Consider the following 21,773-nt stretch of genomic DNA (forward strand, 5'->3'; position numbering starts at 1 on the left):
AAATATCACAGTATTTGTCTTAATTAATTAAATTATAAGGAATAGACTCAAATATGCCTAAAAAAAGATATGTGGAGCTTACAATTTGTCAAACTATAAGCTGTAAAACTCCGGGATTCAGAAAACAAAGACACACATCTCCAGGAGGTATGTTACTGTAGTATCACAAGAGCTCTGTGCTTTACAACTTTTGTATCAGTTATTTCATTCTCTTTCAGCAGAAGAAAAATATTTGTGTTTTGAAACAAGAAAAACACTTTTGTGTGTTGAACTTGACTGTGTGTGACTGAAGCATGTTTGCAAGCCCACTTTTATGCATGTATTAAGTGAATACCTGGATCACATATGTGTGTGGAAGGTTTTAGTGTCTGATTTCTTCTGTCATCTGTTATAACAAAACTCAATAAAACTTACTTTAATTTAGGAAAAAAAAATGCATGCTGAGTGGTGACAAAAACCAGACCTTTGGTGGGACACTGGTTGTAATTGTAAATATAAATTTCTCTAACTTCACAGCTGCAGATATGGGTTAAAAAATGCATTTTGGGGGTAACTGTTTCTCCGTATGTGGGAACATTTTATTTTCATTCTCAGTGCCCATGCTGTTTCATAGGCTTCGGTACATTTTTTCATTAAAAAATACATACAAAAGAATAGAAATTTTAGCTGTTACATGGGATCTTGATTCTCTATATATTCATCAGTCACCCCATCTAATAATTTTTCATACAACCATGCTTCTCCAGTGATTCTCAAAAGGAAAAAAAACCCACATACCAAACTCTTTAAATCATAAGATGTTTTCCTTACATCTCTAGCTCACCTACTTGTTAACCACCAAGCCTCACTATTTATTCTGTAATGGCATTTGTTGTGCCCTGCTTTGAAGGAGAGAACATTTGTCTGTTTCTAAAACACAGTTCAAGGTAGTCCTAACATAAATAACATACCTCAAAAATCCCTGAGGTGAAAGTGGCTGAGGTCTTAAAAAATGTTTTTATAACATGTAGTCAGACTATCTAAATACAATAGCCCAAGCTCTACCTGAAATTTGAGTTGACTTGCACTTGCTAACAGCAATTAATATAATTTCGTAATCCTCCCTCAGCAGTACCTACAATGGGTCTCTGAAATTATGAACTTTACACATTTTACCTAAATCACCTGCCTGCTGCAACCATGCCAACAAAGCAGCACTCTGGGAAACTGCAGTGCAAAATGATGCTCAGTGCAGCTGCAGAGCAGATGATAGGGGACAGAGCTGGCACAGCAGACTGTGGCGAAGGCAGAGGTAAGCTAGTCATTAAGTCAACCTCGTATTCTTTGTGCAAGCTGACACTGAAGTGGAGGCAAATCATTTTGTTTTACAAGCGCTATGACAGGTAAGCAGTGAGGCCTTGCCTTACTATCAGTACAATCAGCCGTAGAACTCCCACTAGGTTCAGTAAAAGCTGGTGCATGTCCCAGTCAAATAAAACCTTCGGCATCGTCACCTCTCAGATGGAAGTGTCCCTTATTTTCACACTTGATCCACTTAATGTTCACTATAATTGGAGGTGTTATCCTGCCAGGTAGGTTTTCTACAGCAGATCTAGTGTCACAGCAGAATTGCTGGGCACATGCATCAGAGGTTGCATATCCATTAGCAGGAGGACTACTCCTTTAGTGTATTAAGTTGACCAAATACAGACATTTACAATTAAACTTGTAGGTCTCTTAAGACACATAAAGTGGCATGGTCATTGTATTGGTGCTAGGAAAACATCTGACTGATGTCAGATAATATTTTGTTTTTACAAGCTGGTTCAGGGAATCTTACGTGGTTCATGTAGGAGACTTCCATTCGAATATGTATTTTTTGTTGAAGGAAATAAAATAGAGTTGGATAGTCTCATTATTAAGTGGTATTGCTGATAGTTATGACACCTGAGAACACACAGTATCTGAGCTCCTTAGCTATTCCAAGAGGTTGTATCATCAGTTTAGGCCTGTGATACTTCGTAATTTTTGCATCTTATTTACACTGGCGTTTTACCAAGATTCCCTCTGATTCTGACTTCAGTGGACTATGGCAGAATTTGAATTTCCTTCAAATGGTCTTTAGGCTTCATCTTTTGGCCTCGCAGTCTACCAAAGCACCATGGTGAGAGTCACCAGGCATACCTTCACTGAACAGTGAATAAAGGAAACAGAAGGGGTAGGAAGCAGGTGGAGTTTCATTGTTAGAGAAAATGCAGTAGGTGAAGAGGCCTTTGTCCTTGTTTACAGACAAACACAACCAAAAATTAGGTCTGATAATCAAAGCTGGTTCAGTGCAGTTCTTTATGAACATTTCCAATAATCAATATATTTATATATAAAAATAAGCCTGGGCCAAAACACCAGTCATTCCTATTCTGGAGAATGTCTTATCTGTATTTTTTACCCTGTTAATCTGGTTCACTTCACATATGCTACTGTTGAAAGCAGTTTATACATGTTTAACTTACGTGAATTCAATGAGTGTTAGAAAGTTAACCAATTTTTAAAGAGGTTATTAGCCTGACTCTTGGGCACCATCTTACATTCTTAGGCAAGTGAACATTACTGATCAATTCTGAGAATTAAGCAAGCAAGATTAATGCTTTTCTGTAACTGGAAGTTTAATTGGCTAACCAAGTTGTGAATTCCAGTCAGCTCGCCCTGCATAAATGATAAAATAGGAATTTAAATAGCTGAAGTAGGAAATTGTACTGTATGGATTTTTTTTCCTAGGAGAGAAAGTCCTGTTCTCCTTCTAATGTTGAGAGAATATGGAAATATTATTCCCTGGGATATTTTATCCAGTAGTAATTTCCACAATACTCCATTATAGTCTGTCAGTCTGATCTTTATGAGTTTCATCATCATGAATTAGGTGTTTAACTAAAATCCATTAGAATGACATGGAAATAAGTCTGTAAGTGAGAGGAAAATTAGGCCCATCAATTCTTAGGATTAACTCAAGAACCCGTTTAATTATGGGATTTGGGAAGTTCGTAATTATCTTCTAAATAGGATGTTTACTGATTAAGAAATTACTATGATAGTATCATGCGTGTGTGAAAATCTACTGACACCTAAGAGCTAGTTCTGTGACAGTGGCCTCCATCAGCCAAGAGGAATGTAATTGGGACAGAAAAGGTGATTTATTTGTCCCTCAGGGGTCTCTGGGCCTTTGTAATTGCTGGGGAAAACTTCCATTTGTACAGGCTTTGCATAAACTACTTTCTTTTACTGACTTGAGAACATATTTTTAAGGAATGAACTCAACTAAATTTGTATTTCTATAAAAATATTTCCTCTTCAAGTAATTCATAATTTCATTTTCATTTGCTGTTTTTCTCTATAACATGCTTTTCCTCTCATGAAATAGCAAAGTCTGAGAACATTAACTGAAACATATGCTTGCTTCAAATATGGAACAAAGTATAATGCAGATGTTTGTCATTCCCTACCATGGATGGTGTTTTCTTCTTTTGACCTAAATGGTATTCATTTCCTTTTTGACCGAAGGTTGAGGACATTGCCTTGTAAACACAGGAATGCACGTTACGTGTACTGATCAACAAATGATTTCAGACTTTTCCATGAAATGTAATGTGTTTTAGGAGAAGTGGAAAATGTACGTTTAGTTTACCTTGGCAGTAATATGTCTATGGAATTCTGCCGCTAGAAGTCCTAATATTTTTCATCTTGGTCCTGATCACTAATACTGTGCAAATGATGTTTTCTTTTGGCATTTTTTCTGTTTTGAGCGTATCTGGTCTTTGCTGGAAAATTCAAGCGAGGAAAGAATGTATACTAAATGAATTATGTTAAAAAGATCAGCAAGGCCGAGATCTAAGTTAATTCAGAAACATTTTAGAATTTGCATTTAATAAAGCAGAATGATTCCAAATGCAGAACAAGGAATCTGTTCACACGCAGCTGTTACACACTAATGAAAAAAGGCATGCCAGGGATGTGTAAGCCTGTGCCATCCATTGCACCACCACAAATGGAACCAACTTCAGGGGTAACTGAAAGAAAAAGCACATCATGAACATCTAATCATAGAATCATAGAATGGTTTGGGTTGGAAGAGACCTTAAAGATCCTCTAGTTCCAACCCCCCTGCCACAGGCAGGGACACCTTCCGCTATACCAGGTTGCTCAAAGCCGCATCCAACCTGGCCTTGAACACTTCCAGGGATGGGGCACCCACAACCTCTCTGGGCAACCTGTTCCAGTGCCTCAGCACACTCACAGTGGAAAATTTCTTCCTTACATCTAATCTAAATCTACCCTCTTTCAGTTTAAAGCCATTACCCCTTGTCCTACCACTACATGCCCTTGTAAAATGTCCCTCTCCGGCTTTCTTGTAGGCCCCCTTTAGGTATGGGAAGGCTGCTGTAAGACAGTCTGTTGTCTTTCCCAGTACAAGGCACACATTTAGTAGACAACATTAAATAATCCCAGAATATTGTTTTGTATGGAATGCTGAGGTATAGAAATTGTATTAGCATTTAATTGCTGCGTGCCGTATTCCCCATTGTGATTTTAACATACCTATTTCAACTCCTCTGGCACGATGAGTGCCTATTAAGTAATTTAAGCAGGGGGGGGCTACACATCCTTTGTTGTCATCCTTACATGGTCTGCAACACGGGATCAAAAAGCATTTCCAAGCTTTAGATCCGTGCTATAGGAAGCTTGCAATTTGGTGAGCGGCACGTAGGAGCAAGGAAACACTTAAGAGAATCAAAACTGCCAAAATTAGCACTGTAGCCAGAGAGGTGGGATTTGCGAGAGGGCAGAAGGCAGGACTCCTGCAGGACTCGGGTATTGTCTGTTCACACCTTTGCATCAAAGCAACAGCAAATTACAGGCGTCTTGCCGACGCAGTTCTTTTGTGGGAAGAGCGAGCCCCCCCCGCCTTTCGGCCCGCAGGAGCGAGAAGGGGTGTGGAGGGGGGTGTGCCCGCCGGTGCCTCCGTCCTCCCTCCCCGCGGCGGCTGCGGCTGCGGCCGCGCCCGCGGCCGGCCGTCACTCGGCTCCCGCCGCGGGTGCGTGCTCCCGCTCGGCCCGCAGGGGTGCAAACCCGCTCCTCCGGGGGCGGCCCCGGCGGGACTCGCCGCCGGGCGGGCGGGGGGCGCTGGCGGGCAGAGGCGCTCGGAGCGGCCGGGGCGCGGTGGGGAGGAGGGGCTCGCAGCAGGAGGAGGAGCGGGCGGCCCCAACGTCACTTTCCCCGGCCGCGTGTTTACGTGGAGATGAAGATGGCGGCGCCGGTGGCCGCGCCACGGCAGCTGTCGTCGCTGTGAGACGGGACGGGACGGGACGGGACAGGACAGGACAGGACAGCGAGCGTGTGCGCCCCCGCTGAGGGGAGGGGGCGGGGAGGGCCCCGCCTCCCGCCGCCGGTAACGCTCTGCTTTCCCGCACAGACGCCATGGAGGACGAGGAGCGGCTGAAGAAGCTGGAGGCTGGGAAAGCCAAGGTAGGAGGGGGAGGAGGAGGAGGGGGAGGCGGCGGCGGCGTGGCGTGGAGGGGAGGGGAGACTGAGGGGGGGCGCGCTGAGGCGGAGGGAGGGTAGTCAGCGGGGCCGGGCCGGGCGGCGGCGGAGCGTGGGGCTGCGGCGGAGCGTGGGGCTGCGGCAGGGGGGCTCGGCTCGGGGCCCCGCGGCGAACAAAGCCGCGGGCGGAGCAGGCGCTTTGTGCTGTCCTCCCTGCGCGCCCCGGGCTCCCCCCGCTGGCCTCGGGGCGCCGCGGGGCCGAGCGGCGTTCCCCGGCCGGGCTGCGGGTGCGAGTGGCCGGCGGCCGCGGGGCCCGCGCGGCGAACGCCACAGGTGCCTGTCGCAGGGCCGGGCGGCGACGGCCCGGGCGGCCCCCCGCTGCGGGGCCCGCTCCGTTGGCGGCGCCGGGTGGAGGAAGAGCCGAGGAGGAGGAGAGCGAACCTCCTTACCGCCTCGCACCCGAGGCACGAATTCCGGTTTGCCTCTTAAGCCCGGCAAAACTCTCTGTAAACCTGTAAGGCAGTCTGTAAAACCGACGGCTGTTCCTCAGTGTGGTGCTAATACCGTGAGAGAGCCTTAGGAGGCAGAGGATTAAAGGTGCCTCCAGTGATGCGGCGAGGTGCGTTTGCCCGTCGCCTGAAAACGCCGGGTTGTACGGGAGTCACCGGCAGGACCTGGCCGTGTGCGCTCGCCGCTGGCAGCCCTCGGTGCCTGCACACCCGCCTTCAGCCGTCACCGCCTCATGGGCTGTCAGGCGGCTCAGACGGTGCCCTGCGGGCTTACCGGTGTGTTAATCAGGGAGCTTACCATTTTACTCTTTAAGCATGGCTCAGCACACACCGGCTGCAAAGCACTTTGCCTTCTGGGCAACAGACTAGGGTTACCACGCTCCAGGAGGACCTCTTTTTTACTTCAAAGAAAGCTTTGGTGTGGTCAATGAGATAAGATAATTAATGGCATTCGTAGGAAAATAAGATAAAATTAGTGTTTTGACATTAGGTATAGTCTGGTTCCTTCCAGCAATCATTGCTAAATGATAAAATTTTAGAAGTTTGTAAGTCATTCATGCTAAAGATACACGTGTAACTTGGCAGGGGGTAATAGTACAGGCAAGGAGAAGACACACTAAAGATGAAACTATGAAATATCACCATTGTCTTGTTTATGTGGTCTATGGAGAGGAGAATGTAGGTCGGTTGTGAAGTATTGAATAAGAATTTTGCTGTACTAGACAAAAATTTTGTAACTTGGCGTGTTTCTGTTTCTTTTGAAAGAGTGTTCAAAACATACGTGCAGAAACTCTCCTGGATGGAGCTGTACGTTTTTATAGGAAAACCTGTTCTTAAATGCTTAGAGCAAGAATGGTGTTTACACAATGTTATGCAGTACTATTAAAAGGCACTGGGACAGATTGGGTACTGGTGGCAGTACATTCTGTCACACCCAGGTTGGTTAATTCTTTTGCAGAAAATTAGAAAGTAGTTCACAAAGAAAATGGTTGAAGTAAATTTGCCAGTGTTATAAAGCACAATGAAGAATTTATCAAGAGAATTTATATTTTTCTGACCATGTTGGCCTGGGGTTAACACAGAAAATTAAGGACAGTTACTGAAAAATGAACCAAAAGCCAGGACTCTAGCAGGAATTCAGTGGCTTCCTGCTTACTTTGAGAAAAGACATGTACACACTTCATTAATTTATTTTGCATTTTAGGAGCACTGTCATAACTCTCACCCTTCTTCTAGTCTTTTCTGACTAAATCCTAATGTTCTTCTAAGTATTTGCCTGAAGACTTTCATGTCCTATGCTTTTAAACATCCCATGTGGTTTTAAGTCATTATAATTCTTTAAAGCTGTATGTGATTTACATGGGAAGGGACTGTAAAAGCAGTGTTAGTTTGTCAGATTTTTCGCTGGTGTTCTGTGTACCGCTTACCCCTTTTTTTACATGTGTTTTACTGCAGAGACTAGGTCTCAGTCTTCCAGTGACAGGTGTCACTGATAAAGGCAAAAAAGAAGAAATTGCGTTAGCAGAGAATGGAAGCAGGAGTTGCTCCTGCAGCTGCTTTTCTCTTTTTTTTTTTTTTGAGGATACAAACACATTCATAATCAGTATGTCTCCTAAAATTGCTTGGCTCCAATGAACATTTTCTGCAAACCACAGGAACAAGCATCCAAAAAACTTTTGAGCCTAACCACCGAATGTTGTTTAAATAAAATAGCTGGAAAAGTATATTAAAGTATGTGTTGTTACTGTACTAAAAGTGCAGGTTTGCTATACTACAGATACCTTGATGCATCTGCCTGAAATGTCTTATTTATATTTAAAATATATAATTACATAAACTGCGGGATGAACGTTGGCAATTGGGAGGCTGGTAAAAGAGTCTAGTAGGTACCATAGAGGTGGCTGGTGCACTGCTAACAGTGGAGTTATTATTCAAAATTGGGACTTAGATTCTTGTTTGTTTTGTTGCTTTTTTTTTCCTCAAAAAGTAGATAGCTAACTACTGCCAAATCTCAGTATGTGCATTTTAAGCAATACGAACTTTCTGTAAAGCAATTATTTGGTTGGTTTCTGATCATGATGTCAAGGAGGCAAGCTGTGGAGTTTAGTTCTGTGTGAATTTATCTGCAATGGAACTTTGTTTTTCTTTATTCTTCATGTCTTCTTAAGACACTGTGTCCCCACATCGATCTTTTACAGAGAAGTGTATTACAAATGGATTTTCTGCAACAGAAGTTTCTTTTGAGTCGTCCTTTATTATTACTGGAAATGAGAAGCTTTGTTGTGAATCTTACCTTGATTGAAAGGTGCTAGGTGTACTCAAACCTGGCAGAATGGGTCTCAGTGTGAACACACAGCCTTTGCCAATATATCATTTGAAAAATTGAATAAGAAGCTCTTGATAGAAGCTCACCAACATTTATGTGTACCTGCTGACTTTTGGAGACTATACCAAGTCTTTATCATGAAGCAGTTGCACCATATGTTGCTGTTCTGTCTGTTACAAAGCCACAAGGGCAAGGGAGGCACAAAGTTAAGCCAGTAAATTACATGCTCCTTTTTCCAGACCTATAGTCATTCATTTTCCTTTGCCGCAAGGTAAATGTGCTGGATATAAACCAAGCCTTTAAAAATGTCTGTCTCCCTTACCTGTTAAAATGTCTCTCTGTGCCTTTATAGAACTACCTTCTCCCCAAACAAGCAATTTCTTTGTCTTATATCCCAATCTGATTATGGTGGAGCAAGAAAAGTGTCAAAGATGCTAGTTAAGAGAAACAGGGTTGACTGTGATGGAAGGTGGAAAGGAGGTGTGTGCCAGCAACAGAAATGTAGATGCATGTTAAGTTGATCAGTGCCCCAGAACACAGTGAATTTAGAAATCAATCAGATATGTTACGTGCCTTGCTGAAGAGTTTCTAGAATATTGCTGATGGCCTGAGATAGTGTAGATATACCTGGTCTTACAAAAGACTAGAGAGGATGGTCATTGAAGATCTTAGTGTGATATTTATGTACACAAGTACTACGTGTGCATGTCTCTGTGCATCAGTTTGCTTGGAAATCCCGTCTAACATTACAGTGGATACTATTTATAGTAGTTGGCTATGTTAATTTTATATATTTATTTAAGAGCTTAGTAGCTGGCTTTTCTTATCAGGATGTTGCACTATTTTGGTCAGCTTTCAAAACTATGCAGAGTAGTGTGCTAGCTTCAGAATAAAAATGTTGGGGACTCAGATTCCCTTGTGAGAAAATAGCTGACAATATTTTGGTAAAGCTTTTTATATTTTAAAAAATATTTTGATTTAATTTATACACACACACAGATATATGAAATGCACAGCTATTATAACTGGTAAAATTAAGAGATATGAAACTACCCATAGCAAGTTTTGTAGAATGGTCCATTTTACAGTACTGAAATTTTATTTGCGGAGTATTTAAATATGTGTATTGCTCCTGTTTAAATTTGTGTTGAGAAAAGGGTACACTCCTTACCTGCATGCTTTTTTTTTGGTGTAGGAGGGGTGGGTGAGGGAAAGACACTAATTTACTTTGTAAATTTTCTCAGGTTGGTCTAGGATTTCAGGTCTAATGTTAGAAATATGTAATTTAATGTCCTGATTTTCAAAGGTTCTATGTATAATATGTAATATGTTCTTGTTGAGGTGTTAGAAGAAATTACGTAATAGTTGAAGAACCTTAAGAAATTAGGGAAATGGTTTAGTTAAACACTTGAGCACAGAATAAGCAGTGTGACTGCTTTTGATCTGTACCAGAGAATTGCTGAGCAGGTAGAACGGTGAAGTTGGTTTGGGCAGCTCTAATGGCACTCAGTGGACAAGTACTACAGGTTGTAGAAGTAATTTGGCAAGTTACCTTCACAAATTGAATAGTAAAAAGAAATAATTGCATATTTTGTCTTCTGGTCATGGATGTGAATATTTCAGATGGCTGAAAATGAAAATGAGGTGTATTATTAAAATAGCATTGTCTAAGAGTCTGAGAATGTTCGCTGTTTGCATTCTTACATCTTACTCTTGAGGAGAGAAGGTGTTACTTCCTTATCTCTGACCTCTTTGGACTGAGAAGTTTTGTATTTCTCAAGGAAAGCTGTTGATCAGGTTGTTGTTTTTTTTTTAAAAATGACTCAAGCAAAGCATGGAATAATTATGTGCTACAGAGATTAAAGGTCTAATTTAAAACCCCCAGAAGAATTCAACATAGAGATTGTGTTTGTAGAACACAGTCCTTTTAAATTCCTGTAATTTACCTGAAGAGGAAAAAACCCAGTATTTCTGTGGTTATTAAGAGTTTTTCATCACAGAAGACAAATGAAATACGTTTAAACTTTACATTTCATTAAAGAGCTGGCCTACTAACGCATCTTCTTTTGCTTTCATGTGTAGACTGTTCATTTTCTTTATCCTCTGTCTGCCTCAAATAACTTGAACAAAAATAATTAAACAGAATCCTGGAAGCAAGAATTTCCTTTTCAGTCTGCATTTTTTTACTCTGCTTTTCTCTTAAAATAAGAAGTCATATTCAGCCGTATCACAAAGTGCTAATTTCATCATAAAGCCCTAGTCATTGTTGTCACTCTTTATAAAGTATGGAGGAGAGAAGCTTTATGGGCTAAAAGCTCACAGAATGAGAATGATGCTGGGCTTTCTCTGTATCTGAAGATGCTGTGTGCGTATTAATGGACAAGAGAGGAAGCAACTGGAGGGGAGTCTAGGCTAACTCTCAAGAGGCTCCTGGAAAGGCACAGGTGAGCTTTGGCTCAACAAATGTGAATGGAAACTGCCTAATCTCTTCGTTTATAATGAAGCAGGACAGTGCAGTGGAACTATGAAAAAAAATACTATAATGAAGAAATGGGCCTTAAGACAATTTACTTCAGGGAGCCCTTTTTCTTGCACATGAAGATCCTCACAAACCTGTACCTAGTTCCTAGGCATTCCTCTCTTGTATTACTAAGCTATTTCTTCTCCCAGGTCCTTCTGAACTTGTGGGGTTTTTGTATCCTCTTCTTTTACATGCTTCAATCCACTCCCTCTCCTTTGCATCTCTGTCAATTCTAAATGCAAATAGTAGGAGGTATAGGGAATTGCCTGTGTGTATTTTGATTATGAACATGAGTAAGCTTAAGAACTGGTTTTTGTCTTGCAGAGAAAATCACAGATACAAGGACTAAACATTACCTTGGAGAGAAAACATGTCATTTTAAAACTCTTTGAGTAAAAGCAGATAGGGCAGAAATTGAGTAGAGATGAGAGAGAAACAAAAAGCGAGGTGTTCACCTCACTGTGCATGCTTTTATTTTTGTTCAAAACAGTGGATATCTCTGCATTTTATCATAGAAGAAAGATTTATATACATTTAAGATGTAAATATATTTTATCTACAGTTTATTGCTACTGGGCTGTTACATGAGCTCAGATGAGAGATCAAACAGAAAGGTAGTCTGTGAAACTCTTTTCAAGACACATTCTATTTCTAATAGCAGAAAATTGGGATGGCTAGCTTAAATGTTGAGTTTTTTTAGTAGAACTTAATTGTTCTCTTGAGGATAATAGAACTACCTGCTCTTTACAGTTTTCTCAGTGTTCTTTTTTCCTTTAAAAAAAAATAAAAAGAAAGTCTACTTTTTTACCCATTGTGTTCAAGTTTTTTCTGGACTTTATTGGGTCCTTGTAAAAAAAATAGTACTTGAAATCTGGGATTTCAACTCTCTTTTCCATTGGCACTACTGGAACTCTTCCTATTTCTAAATGTGTTCCCCATTTTTCTTCTATTTCCTGGTTTTGATCTCCATTTCCCTCATTCCAGAGATCTATTCTTGCTTTCAATACAGGGCTGGATTATTTGTTTTAAGTGTGATTGTCAATATACCCTTTTGTTCAAAGCTATGAAGTAGCTGTCTCCCTTACAGTAGAGATGCAAGGTGGAATGACCTTAAACTAATACTTGCTTTCTTCTGAGGATGCAGATAAATATCACTTCAAAATAACCTTTGTTCTGTAGCCAGTTTAGAGAAAATTGGTCTTTAATCCAAGATGCCCAGTGAATTTCATAAAAATAGAGAAATAAGACAACACAGTATTGTTAGTAGCGCTATGAAAGCAAGAAATTGCATTGTAAATACACAATTTAAAATGTTTGCTTGCTTCGCCGTGTGTAAAGAGAAGGAATTGCAGAAGAGAATGCACAAAGTTGGTCTTTGCCTACATTCAGGACTTTCTTCATTTTAGCACTCGTCTCTCCCTCATTTCTATGGTCTGCTTTCCAGCTACTTATTTTCTTAGTATGGGTGTTGCAATAGCAAAACAGAGGTGACTGGGACATTTGTTTCCCTCAGTTATAACAGTATCTAGACAAGTTTGTTTATATTGATTTGGAAAATAAGCAGGATCACCACCACAAATTCTTTCTAAAGTACTTGCAGTAAAGCGTATCTGATACTCCAAGGAAAATAGATTGGACCCTTTGGCTTATGTAGGTGTTACCAGAAAATCTTGTATTTTTTTCCCCACAGGAAATAACCAAACAAATAGGTGCTTTTAAATATTGATGTACGGAGACATTAACTGAAGAATAATATATGGTTACTGTAGCATCTTAGTGTTTGGAATAGTGAAAAATCTGATGAAAATGAGGACAAAGAAGAAAGGTTGCTGAAGTAGGTCCAACTGTGTTGTCCTACCATATATTGGAATACGAGATTATATACCAACAACACAATTGTTGGGAATCCTAATTTAGGGGCTGAAAGCTCTGTCTTAAATACCTGCCCTAGAGCTAGAGATTCAAATGTATTGCTATATATTTGTTTCAAAGTAATTTTGTTACTGGTACCAGCTAACATGACACTTTGAATTTGCAGAGCCACATTGATAATGTACTACAGTTCAATGAAACACATCTGATAACTGCAGTCTTTTGAATGCTATGCTGAAACATAAAGTCAATAGATCTTGAAATTTATGATGAGACACTTGCATGTTGACTGCAAAGTGCTGGCATGCCATATTGTGTTGATGGTTCTGGTGTTCCTGTTTCTTGAAAGAAACGTTAATCTGCATTTTCGCATGATTTCTTGAGAAGCCAACATTTTATTTTATAAACAACCTTTCCTACTACCAGTGGAGAAAAGACAGAAGAATGAATAAATATGTTAAGATTTCTTACAATTCTTAGTTTCTTGGTAGTATGGAGTCAGTGTTCCTGCTTTCCTCCCCTTCTGAAAAGCAACCTGAACAAGGTTCCAGATAGAACAAATTATGTAGTTGTCAGCTGGGCAAAAGAATGTGAGACCCTGGAAACCAAACACTAAGCTTAGGAAGGCGGGGGAGTGATCAGATCACGGTTTTAACAACCCTAAGTTGTAGGATCATCACAAAACAAAGAAGAGGTAGTCTCTTGGACCATGCTTCTGAATCTCAAAACATGAAGAAATTTTAAGAGTCCACAATTGGAGATAATAATTTGAAAGAGGATGTATACCATTTTGATGATATTTCCAGGGGAGAGCATAGATTTGATGAAAACTGTACTGCCATGGCAAAATTACAGCATATCTCTAAAACTATGATCCTGAGCTGAGAAGATTGGTGGAGTTGAATAGGTGGAGTAGATGGGATTCTGGGACTGAGTATGTTTCTGTGCAAATATTGATAAAATAGGTGTTACAGAGAACAAGCAAAGTAAGTTGCACAAGAGCTTACTCAAATCCGACTTCACTGGTAGGCTGTGATTTAACAGACATGATTATCTCTTAATCCTGGTTTAGTTTTCTGAAGTTTTTATTTGTCCTTAAACTCTTACTTCTCTGTGAAGAAACCTGCTGTGCCCAACCACAAAACAAGGGAAAAATATTTAAATGTTCCTAAATCCATTTATATTGTCTAAGTGAGGTAGCTGATTTAATATTAGTACCATATATTGGGAATATATATTTTCAATTTAAAGTATATAGGAGAAATATCTTACTATCACAGGTAACACTCCATAACAATGATAAGAAAACCCTGTCTTGGTATGTTTAGTAGTATGTTGTGCTAGCTAGCATAGTTTGCTGTGTTTAAAGAGATAATGGAAATCCTGATACAAGGGAAAAAAAAAAAAAAAGCAAAGTCCACAGACAAGTCTGGAAGTTTGTGAGCATTATCAGTGTCTTTGTGAGCTCGCTTTTCTCTCATGATTCAGCAGCGTGTAAAAAATAATAGAAGCCTGTCAAAATAATACAAGCCTGTCAAGTCTTGCACACTGAGCATGAAATTCATGCAGTTGGTTCTTTCCTTATGTCTGCTCTGCTCCTCACAGAGCTGTCTCTCACAAACCTACTGAGTTTGGGGGCTTTATTCTCACTCTGTCCATTCAGTGCCAGACAAGCCACATGGTACGAATTCATGTAAAAGTAATATAAACAAGGTGGGAAAATGATGAAGTGCAACTGACTTTGACTTGTTTTAAAGTATTTTACAATTTAAAAAAAAAATCAAAACCACAAACATTTTTTAAAATCAAAATTTAAAGTTTTGTTCAGTTTCTGCACCAACCCTGTGTGCAGAGGTGGCCAGAATGCCTACGAATAATTTCCTAAAAATGTATCTCAATTCTCCAGACTACTTTGAAAATCTCAGCATTAACGTTTGTGAAAAGATTGCCTTTGGCAACTGGGTGGAAGTCATCAAATCACTCATATTTATTAACAAGGAGTAGCTATTAGTCCCTGCTAAGCTTGAACAGAATTTAAACTGTTGATCTGTATCTGAAAAGCTGATTGTCTTGTTGCCAAAGATGTAACCTCTCCAATTCTGTATCAAGTCCATGGCACTTGTCAACTTGAAAAAACTGATAATCTCATGTTAGTTATTAATAAAGTCTTACTTAGACATAGTCTATTAATTCTAAAGGTACCTTTTTCTTTCAGACTTCTTAGTTAATGAGAAATTAAATACGAGCAAAACTATTCAGATCTTACTGTGCTTTATTCCATTAATTTATATATTCTGTCTACCTTTTAAATTTTTTTCCTCAATTTTTGATCTTTAAATATCTCTGACATAAATACATTTTTATTAAAGAGGACACAGTGTGAAGTGGAGGAGAAAAAACCTAGATGTATTGTACATAAATACAACTAAAGTGGTTTACAGCAGAATAAAGTTTTTTGCTAAGATAAATTCTTTCTTTTTTCTCTTAGGAGGAAAAAGTTAAATTTATATGAATCAGGATAATATAAGCAGTACGTAGACACTCAAAGTAAATTGATAGTTGATGCTTTTTCTAAAATCTGTGAAATACTCTCTTCAGCCCTTTTCAGCGAACTTCTAATAGTGTATAGACTAAATGTTACAGCGCAGGAGGGAAGTAAAATGTGCATTGTTGTGAAGTGTAGGAGTCTTGCTGATCAGAAACAACATGCAGTGGGCTGTAGCCCCTTTTCTTGCAGCATCAACACCAAACAGAAATGGCAAATGCTTTTGTGATTTAAGTTCTTTTGCACTAGCTACATAGAAAAGTCTGGACAGAGCCTCTTCAGATACAGATTCTCTCCATGCATTTCATTAGGTGTCTCAGTGTCACTGCATCTTTAAAGCCCTGTACTCTAGAAATGGTAGTCTTTTAAGTTAATTAGAATTTGCAGTGTGTTGTGGAAGAACAAACTATTTGAGCTAGAATGGAGTATTGATTAGAATCTCAGAGGAAACAGCAATTGCTTGACTACAGTTTTCTTTAGATGTGTCATGATTTTTCTTGTAGGATTTTAATCAGTATTCATGATTTTTGAGAAACAGCTGATTACCTCCAACCCTGGCCCCCTGGAAGCTATGTTGACGCTTGATAATACACCATAACTAAGGCCACAGTCATCAGTAAGACTCTGCTTATACTCATTAGGAAGTCCCAAAAGACTGGCAAAGATTGCTTTTTAAAGGAAACAGACTTGTCTAAAGGAATTGTCAACATTAAGGTCCTTGGGGATCTGCACAATTGTTAATATGAGAGTGCCTTTAGGTAACTAGGGCTAACACAGACAGAACTTCTAGCTGAAAGTCAGTGTGGTGTTAAGATTTTTGATACTGTTCGACATGGTCTTATAAGCAAACTAAAGACTTGGTCGAGGTACAATCATCATTTGGTGGTTACAACTGAATAAAAAAATGGTTCTTAGCATTATTTTTGTTTTAATGGCTTACTCGCAAAGTAGGTGGTCTTTTAGTCTTTCAGGGGCCCATGTCATTCAGTATTTTCATTATTAGCAGTTGAAAGAATGCATGAATATATGTAGACAGTACTAAACTGAAGTGAGTAGCAAGCATGGTGAAGAGGCTTAAAATTCAAAATTATCTTGACAAATGATCTGGTACAAAAGGACATGGAAGCAATACTCAAGGGTTTCTTTGCCCCTTTAATGTTAAGGACTGTCCTTGGGCTTCCCACGTCCCTGAGTGTAACGGCAGAATTGGAGGGACTGAAGCATATCCACAGTACAGAAGGTCAAGCTGGGGACCACTTAGGCATATTGGATGTACACAAATTTATTGGACTGAATGTGATGTATCCAAGCTTCCTGCCAGAGCTGGCTGCTATCGTTACAAGGCTATTCCCTTGCTTGTCTTTGAAAGGTCATTGTGATTAGGAGATTCCAAATGAGCAGGGAAAAAACCAAACATTCAGACCCATCTTCAAGAAGGGTAAGAAGGAGGATCTGGGGATCTATAGGAATGTCAGCGTGACTCTTGTCTCTGGGAAGATTATGGAGCAGATCCTCCTGGAAGCCATGTTCAGGCACATGAAGGGCAAGAACATGATTGGAATTCATCAAGGGCAAATAATTGTCTTCTGTGATGACCCGAGTGGCTCAGTAGATGGGGAGAGAACAGTGGATGCTGTTTACCTTGACTTTAGGAAGGTGTTTGATATGATGTTAGAGGCTATTTGTAACCAAACTGGAGATAGGTGGTTTGGATAGGTGGACTGCAAGGTGGATAGAAAACTACCTGGACTGCTATGCTCAGTGCTGATACAAAGTCAAGCTCGTGGCCTGTAGTGTTCCTCAGAGGTTGCAACTGTGGCTGCTACTGTTTGATGTTTTTTTTAACAACCTGGACAATAGGAGGGAATGTGCCTTCAGCAAGGTCATGGATGATACCAAGTTAATGAATTGAAGCATAGGGCTTCTTTTCAGAGAGACCTTGACAGTCTGGAGAAATGAGCTGACAGAAAACTTGGGAAACCACAGCAGCATGAAAGAAGATGATAGAGGAAAGTTCACATGCTTTCCCAATGGCAGAAAGGAGAAATTTCAAATTTCCATTTCATTACTGGATGGAACAGTAGTCTACAGGATCCTCCGGTGTTTAAAAAAAAAAAGTGATGATGTGTGATCTAACTTGAAGCCAGGAAGGGAACTTGAAGCCAGGAAGGGGTCCTGCATTTCACAGTAGTGGTCAGCACTGTTGTTTGAGGGTCCTCCTCCTCTTCCAGGATATGCAACTATACTGAAGAACAGACAGCTGAGGAACATCATAGAAACCTTGGTTTGATCTCTTTGGTGACTGGCAGGGAGATTGGTAGAAATAGCAAAAGCACAGAGGTTTTGTATGCAGTGTTCTCCTTTCTCCAACATAAGATCATCATTTATATTCCTGCAGAACTGACTTGTTTTCTACACACCTTCCAATTTACAGTGAATGAGAAGGTAATTCTACAAATGGCAGTATCTCAGTACAGTCTGAGTGCTGATTAAGGCCAATCCTATGGGGAAAAAAATGTAAAGACTGGGCTGTTAATGCATGCATACTCTACATCAGGGCAAAATTTATTTCTACCTGCAATCCCAATTTTGGAATATTTTTGGTTTTCATGAGTTCTTTAAGTCTGATGGTGCTTTTCTTGTGGTCAGCTTATGTAGGTAATATTCTTAGATTTTACTTGAAACAAGGTAAGAATAACTTGAGGTACAGAATTATGTTATCTGGTAGGATGATAGCTGTCATCCCAGGTGATAATGGACTGATGTGGTCAAATCTTTTCATGGTCTCAAAAATAAGTCTGTATTTTTGGGTATTATCTTCATCTACTGAGGATGGGGAAGAACACCTTTTTGATTTGGGCTATAATGTCCATGTAGCTGTATCTGTATGGGGAAAATCGATTTCAAGTGTTTTATTAGGAACCCACTCAAATTAGTGCATGGAGTGCCATAAAACTGTTGAAAGTAGATTTATTCTGGTGATTTTTTCCCAGTTGAAAACAAACATAATAGTGTTCTGCTTATAATTATTTCATACATAAATTCATCTAAATCAGAATATAAGTCAGTCTGGTAATACTCAAAATCAAATCTTGTGCAAGTAATTTGTATTTAGAATCCTATTATTAGAAACATGAGAATCATTACTTTCCTTCTTGAAGCTTTATATTTTCTGGTTTTATAATTTAAAATTAATGTTAAAATATCAATCTTTATAAAAATGTAAAATGTCAACCTTAACTTTTAAACACATAAGACAATAAGCGGAAGAAAGTGTCTGTGTTACAAATATAAACTTGCAGGTTGCCAGTAATTTGATTGACAAGCACTGTGTGGAGATACTGGCAACTGTTGCTTTTGCATACTTTTGTATTTTTATAGTTGGCTTCTAACTGGCAAGCACAGATGGCCGTAGATTATGATTTTTGTATGTTTCTGAATTAGAGAAAACATTTATATAGTATTTTAAATTGCATTGTCTAAATATCATGTGTTAACTACTCTATATGGGTTTTGATTTTAATTGCTAAGTTATAGTATAGGATTTTTGGAACCAACTATTTTAATATTTTGTTAATAATATGAAAGGTTTCTGTGCCCAGCTTTTGAATAATTGGAAGATTTGTTCTCAAGCAACTTCTCATTAAGTAATCAAAGTTATTTTGTGGTAGTAGCAACTTTTTAAAGTTTTTTCCTGAAAAAAATTAATCAGATTTGATACTATCAGGCCTTTCTCTTTCTGGTAATGAAGAATGTTCTACCACAAAGTCGGAATTGGTCGTTTCAGTGGTACTTCATAAAGTATTTGGGACTGCTCTAACCCAGAGATTAAAAGGGTTTTGGAGAAACCCTGTGAACTGCTCTTTGAAGGATCAGGCTTGTTCTGCCCATTCCAGGAAGTTCAGTGTACTATATAACTTTTTTTTTTTTCTCCAGAATTTTAGCAAAAATAAGAACTAAACTCAGTTTTCTAGGATGTGAATTCGTAGCTTTTATTGCTATCTATTCTTGGTAGTCTGCTATAAGCTTATATAGGGGCTAGGAGAATTGAATGGCAATAAGAATCTGAATATACTCTATAGGAACTTTTTTGTAGTAGTATATTTAGCTAATTTATGTAAAGATAGTGTACTGTTTCTGTCTGAAGTTAACTATGCAATGCATTGTGACTTTAGGGGTCCCGTAAAATAAAAACATAGCTCCTGCTTTGTTAAATGAAACCAGCGCTCTCAGGCATAAATTCAGTTATGTGTGGTTAGTAAGGAGAAAAATAGTAATTGAGTGGTAATTGAGGAGGAAAAAATACTAAATACTAGACAAGAAATTAAATTTTTCTTTTACCAGAAGGAAACTTTGCTCTTTCCATCTATTATTACAGAAATTTAGATTGGAGTTTAGCCTTACTTTGGGCTCAGGGAAGAAATAGACTCACTTTTTTGCTGTTTTGTGGTCTTAGGCATGTTTTCCTAAGGTTATTTTTCGAGGAAGAAGGGCAGCATGTAAAGAAAATTACTGAATAAGACAGAGATTTATTAACTTTTTTGTGTGCATGTAGCATTTAATGACGTGGTTTCATTGCTTTTTAGACTATTCCTGTTCTGGAAGACATTTCTTTTGAGTTGAATATTTTTTTAAGACCCGAATATAGTGGAATAAAGATGCTTAACACTTAACTCTGTATTGCAATTGTTTTCTGAAAATAAATTGTTATCCTGAAAGAACTCCAAGGGATTAATTAAATGAGTCTCCAGCTGCTGATTTAACTATATATAGTTAAATAGCTGATATAACTATATGCTTGTTAAAAAACAGGTGCTAAACCAGTTGCTTTAAGAAGAAATAAAGTGAAGTAACTACCTAAACAATGCTCAGATTGTTAGTAATTTTTTTTTTAGTGATACAGAAGGCAACATACTTACTGACACATGCCTGATGACTCTGCTGCTTTCCAAAAAATTCAAGTTCTGAATAGATTAATGATTTAATGCCTATATTTGACCACTAAATTGCTACTATGCCATAAAACAAGCTTTCTTCTGAAGACCTGCTGAAGCTTGTTATCTGTGAATGTCCATTACTTCTTTCTTTATTTCTCTTTCTTGTGGTGTATGGTATTCACCTGTATGCTGTGTTTAAATAATTCATTGTGAACCATTCATGAACTATGGTTCTGTAGGTGAGAATGAGTAAAATTGATCCTTGTTGTAATTCACTTGACTGCACTGGGTTTATAGAAATCAACTGCAGTAAATGTAAGGCCTAGCATTATAAATTTAAACACAATATTGAAAGAAAAAGTGGGTATAAAATTGGAAGCTAGTACATAATTTTAATGCTTAAGTAGCATGGGGACTATCTCTCATTTGCCTCCTGTTCAGTAGGGCTGTATCTGCCTTTTACTTCCAGAAGACAACTCATTTCACAAGGCTGATTTCATCGAGTTGAGCGGGGAAAAAAGTACATAAAATCCTAGCCAAATTTGTAATTGCACAACCTTACAAAAAATGTCATTGCTGAAGCTTGCTGGAGAATTGATCTTTATGAAATATGGCACTAGTTGTGGCTTTCAGTCTAATGTTTTTTCTGCCAAGTGTATTTTGTAGGCATTACTTTAATCTGTCCCAGTGGCTTTAAGGTGTGGTAACTTTTGCAAGTCCCAGGCCTTTGTTTGTTTGTTTTGCTTTTATCTTCATATGATTGAATTAATGAACACAAGCTTTGTCTTGATTTCTTTGCATCTCCTGGGCCAGTAGGGGATACACAGCAATCTAGTTTCCATTCAGTTGGTGTCATGTGTAGCCTACCTAATTTAGTGTACTACATGCCACCAGTGACTTAGTTTTATTAGTTATTCTTAAGTTCTAACACTATCTGACAACTTAGAATTTTCATAACTTTTCATTAAGATGAAAGGTATCATCTTGTTATACATCTAAAACCATGATAGGTAAGGTTGTGTCACCTTTTGGAGCTCAAAAATGTTATTTATTCTTTTGTCTGTCATAGCCTCTACCACTTACTGTTCAGCTGCTAAGTGTTACTAAGATATAATAATTTTATATCTTGATTTAAGTCCCCAAAGATAAATTGTCTGTTCACTTCCTAGAGTCTGTCTTTTGGTTGTGTCAGCAAAACATACCACATCCTGTGTTTTCATTCAGTAGGAAAGTGATACTAAAATCATATTGTAGGCTCTCATGTACACTTTTAAAACAGGAACTGGTTTAGTTAATAGAACCTTGTCTACGTTTACATCTTGTTTAGGGTCCTGCACTTTAGTGAGCTTACTGTCCTTACGTGGATGTCAGAGCTGAAGTTACCCATTGCCTTATGTGGATACCAAAACACCCCAGAGAACTAGGTCCAGCGGGGGAGTAACTTACTAGCGGTTAGTACATACTACTATTAAATTGCTGAAGTCTAGTGGATTTGTGTGTAGACATAAACATGGTGGCATGTAGAAAATCTTTGCAATGTTATAGCCTAGTG

General features: G+C 39.0%; 1 protein-coding gene across 8 annotated transcripts in view; it reads left to right on the forward strand.

Moving 5' to 3' along the window:
- The first annotated feature begins 5,260 nt into the window (after positions 1 to 5,260).
- AKAP9 (A-kinase anchoring protein 9) overlaps positions 5,261 to 21,773 on the forward strand; it is a 124,800-nt gene continuing 108,287 nt past the window's right edge. For 7 of the 8 annotated variants that reach the window (XM_075049036.1, XM_075049064.1, XM_075049054.1 and 4 more), the window contains exon 1: positions 5,261 to 5,496. In XM_075049036.1, the coding sequence (XP_074905137.1) occupies positions 5,449 to 5,496 (48 nt within the window). In that variant the 5' untranslated portion in view covers positions 5,261 to 5,448. The remainder of the gene's footprint in view (positions 5,497 to 21,773) is intronic. The other variant, XM_075049046.1, reaches the window with a different exon arrangement.

This window comes from Buteo buteo, chromosome 2 (genome assembly GCF_964188355.1).
Source record: "Buteo buteo chromosome 2, bButBut1.hap1.1, whole genome shotgun sequence".
In the NCBI taxonomy this organism is placed as follows: Eukaryota; Metazoa; Chordata; class Aves; order Accipitriformes; family Accipitridae; genus Buteo; species Buteo buteo.